Here is a 3170-nt window from a genome sequence, read left to right as displayed (position 1 = left end):
TGCTGTCCATCTGTCGTTAATTTGTATTATATATTAAGGATTTTAAATTATACGATGTAATCTTTTAGTATGCTTATGAGCCGTCAGGCTTAGAGTGAATAAAGTGAAAGTGAAAAATATCCCCCCTCCTCTCTCTGCCCACACCTGCTGATACAGATGTGACACCATTCTATTATACCTGGACATGTTCAGGTATAGCCTCAGGAAATCTTTCAATACACTGGCCAATTACATGTAGATATACACAGGCATGTCAATCATCTCCCCCAGGTGTGAGAAATTGATCTTCAAATATGGTAGAAATTACCATCCATATCTGTGAATGTATTAGGCAGCTAAAAGAATAGGATTGAGTAATATATATAGTTGAAATATGTCGAATGTCTTTATTGTCCAGTAAAGCAAAGTAAACAAATATTTCATGCAGAAAATGAATCTGAGTAGTCAAGCATATATAGTTCATAATCTTATTTATCATCAAGGTAAAGTATTAATATTATAGTGAACTCACGTGTTGTCAAGCACAATATATGGTCACTGAATATAAGTATATACTCACCAAATGGTCTGGGTAGACGGGTGAGCAGATATGGTTCCCAGTAATATCAGAATTATCGTAGTAAGGACGAGCACGTCTGGTTCGGGTGGCTGGTATCACAAAACTCATTGACTTCCTGTCAGAACCACGGAGACACCCGGAGTTGCCCGAATGACTACGGAATCCTGACAAGGAAGACAACTCTGGCGGACTAGTCCCAGGTTCACTACACTCCTCCCCGTTTTCATGCTTCTCCATACCGACAGCAAAACACACCTTCACAGAAAAGTTCCTTGCTCCAAGGAAAGTCCCGGAAAATGTGGCCACACAAAGTTGAATAACTTCTGAACAGTTCACATAAAAACAATAATAAGTGAAACTTTCAGCTCGCAAGGACTAGCGTCATAAAAGTTCACGGCCCCTATAACTGGTACAGCTCTCGGGCATTGGCGGTCGCACACTCAAGGATTTCGGGTGTCCGAGCGTCCAGATGTGCTGCTACTACAGCCGCTGTCTCCCCAATGTACGCTGGTGTACTAACCCGTGCCTTCCCAGGGGGAAAGTAGGGAGAATCGGTCTCTAGCAGCAACCTGTTCCACGGGATGGCCTTGAGTCCTTCCAGTTGCGGGTTGTCGAAAACGCGGACAGCAGCAGTTACACCGAAATACGTGTTCGGAAACTTCCGCAGCCACGCCCTGACAATATCGCTCTTTCCCATGAAACAGTGAACATGGACCCTCTGCTCACTGGAGCATACGTCCTCCACCATACCCAGAGCGGATCTGTACACATCCGTGCCATGGCTATCTCCCTTGACTCCTCTTAAGTGTAGCACTAGGGGTTGATCAGGCCGAGCCATCCTCAGGAGTTTGGCAAAGACCTCCTCCTGACGCGACCATCTCGAGATGGGTATGGTCCGGTCTAGGCCACACTCTCCTAGAGCCACTACCTTGGGATGATCCAGCAGACGTTGGAGACAAATGTTCCGCTCAACGGTGAGTGGCTCATAGTGTTTGGGATGGACACCCACTGCTACCCTCCATGGTCCATGCGACTCAAAGTCCACAGGGGGGTATGTGTTGGGTTCGCTGAACACAACAATGCCTCCGACAACATTCACTGGAATGCTTGGGGTCTCCGCCACGGCATCTGAATAACTATAGGCCAGCAAATCCTCGACGGTGTGTCCACTGCTCTTTCCCCAGATCTGGCGGCTGGTCCTGTCAAGGTGGAAATGACTGTCGATGACGTCCGGGCTGCTGGGTGCGCTAAGGGTAGGCACGGCCATCTCCTCATCATCGGAATCGACTTCATCCACCACGTAGAACTCTTCCAGACCTGGAGGTAACTCAGCTTCGGCCGACGACTCTGGAGATGCCGGCTGCAGTGTTGTTGCGGCTGCTTCCTCGAATGGTGGTTCCACTGTAAGTCGGACAACTCTAAAGTTGTAAAACTCTGTTCGTTGCGCCGGCGTACAGACATCCAACATAGCGATCAGACATCTCCAGAACAGTAACACAGCAGGAGAGTTCACAGGATGTAGAGAGAACTCTGTAGGCTCTCGGACTCCCAACAAACTACAAGCTTGCCGGAAGACCTCGAGGTGACAAGGGTCCAGGACGCTCCCTTCCGGAATCATCCTCGACTCGTTGACGTGGTCCACAGCTGCCTGGAGAGTGGTTTTCCTGCCATATGCTAGGCAAACCAATGATTTCAACGCCTCTATCTGGTTGGGGACGTTAGAACTGACGTCGGAAAACACCATCGGCAAGTGCTTGGTTACGGCATGGCGTTTCGCTCTCCTGTCCTTGGACGTACATCCAGACAGAGGGCAGTAGAGTGGCACGGTCTTGGGCTGTTAGGCTGGGGGCTGATGTCTGGCGACCTTGCACAGTGGCGAATCTGTTGATCCGGTGACAGACAAAGTCCTTTTTCCCGACAGTCGTTTGACGTTCCTCGTAGGGGGTCCAGAAACACCCACACCACTTCCATGGTGCGGACGACAAGGCTGGGCTCCCGTCCTAGGTATCACTGGTGCAGGCATCAGTCACAAAGTCCCAGAATGAGTTTGCCGACGACGCCAAATATAGTGAACTCACGTGTTGTCAAGCACAATATATGGTCACTGAATATAAGTATATACTCACCAAATGGTCTAGGTAGACGGGTGAGCAGATATATATGGTTCCCAATAATATCAGAATTATCTTAGTAAGGACGAGCACGTCTGGTTCGGGTGGCTGGTATCACAAAACTCCTTGACTTCCTGTCAGAACCACGGAGACATCCGGAGTTGCCCGAATGACTACGGAATCCTGACAAGGAAGACAACTCTGGCGGACTAGTCCCAGGTTCACTACCCTATAAACTGGTAATGGCGGCACATTTGTATCATTAATATATAAAAGACCACATGCAAATGGAAATCATAACATTTTACTGTGTCCTGAACTCATTATTTCTTGCATATTGTGTAATATATATAACCATGGATAATATATTTAATCATTATTATTGATTCTGATTTTGTATTATACAAGTTCATGTAGAACTTGCAGAATGAGAATGTTGGAATTATAACACATGCTTTTTTCTTTAAAATATATACTGAAACGAAAAAGAAACGCAACTT

The 3170-nt window shown here is 47.0% G+C and overlaps 1 protein-coding gene across 1 annotated transcript; it reads right to left on the bottom strand.

Moving 5' to 3' along the window:
• Nucleotides 1-959: 959 nt before the first annotated feature.
• On the bottom strand, nucleotides 960-2303 carry LOC117318078 (putative deoxyribonuclease TATDN2). Its single transcript, XM_033873080.1, has one exon. The coding sequence runs from the start codon at nucleotides 2301-2303 to the stop codon at nucleotides 960-962; it is 1344 nt and encodes a 447-aa protein (XP_033728971.1).
• Between the last annotated feature and the right edge of the window lie 867 nt (nucleotides 2304-3170).

This window comes from Pecten maximus, chromosome 19 (genome assembly GCF_902652985.1).
Source record: "Pecten maximus chromosome 19, xPecMax1.1, whole genome shotgun sequence".
Taxonomy (NCBI): Eukaryota; Metazoa; Mollusca; class Bivalvia; order Pectinida; family Pectinidae; genus Pecten; species Pecten maximus.
This window is presented reverse-complemented; position numbering and strand designations above follow the sequence as displayed.

Bases quoted from the DNA above. Each gene is read 5' to 3' on its own strand.
- LOC117318078 (XM_033873080.1), bottom strand. From the start codon at position 2,303: ATGGTGTTTTCCGACGTCAGTTCTAACGTCCCCAACCAGATAGAGGCG.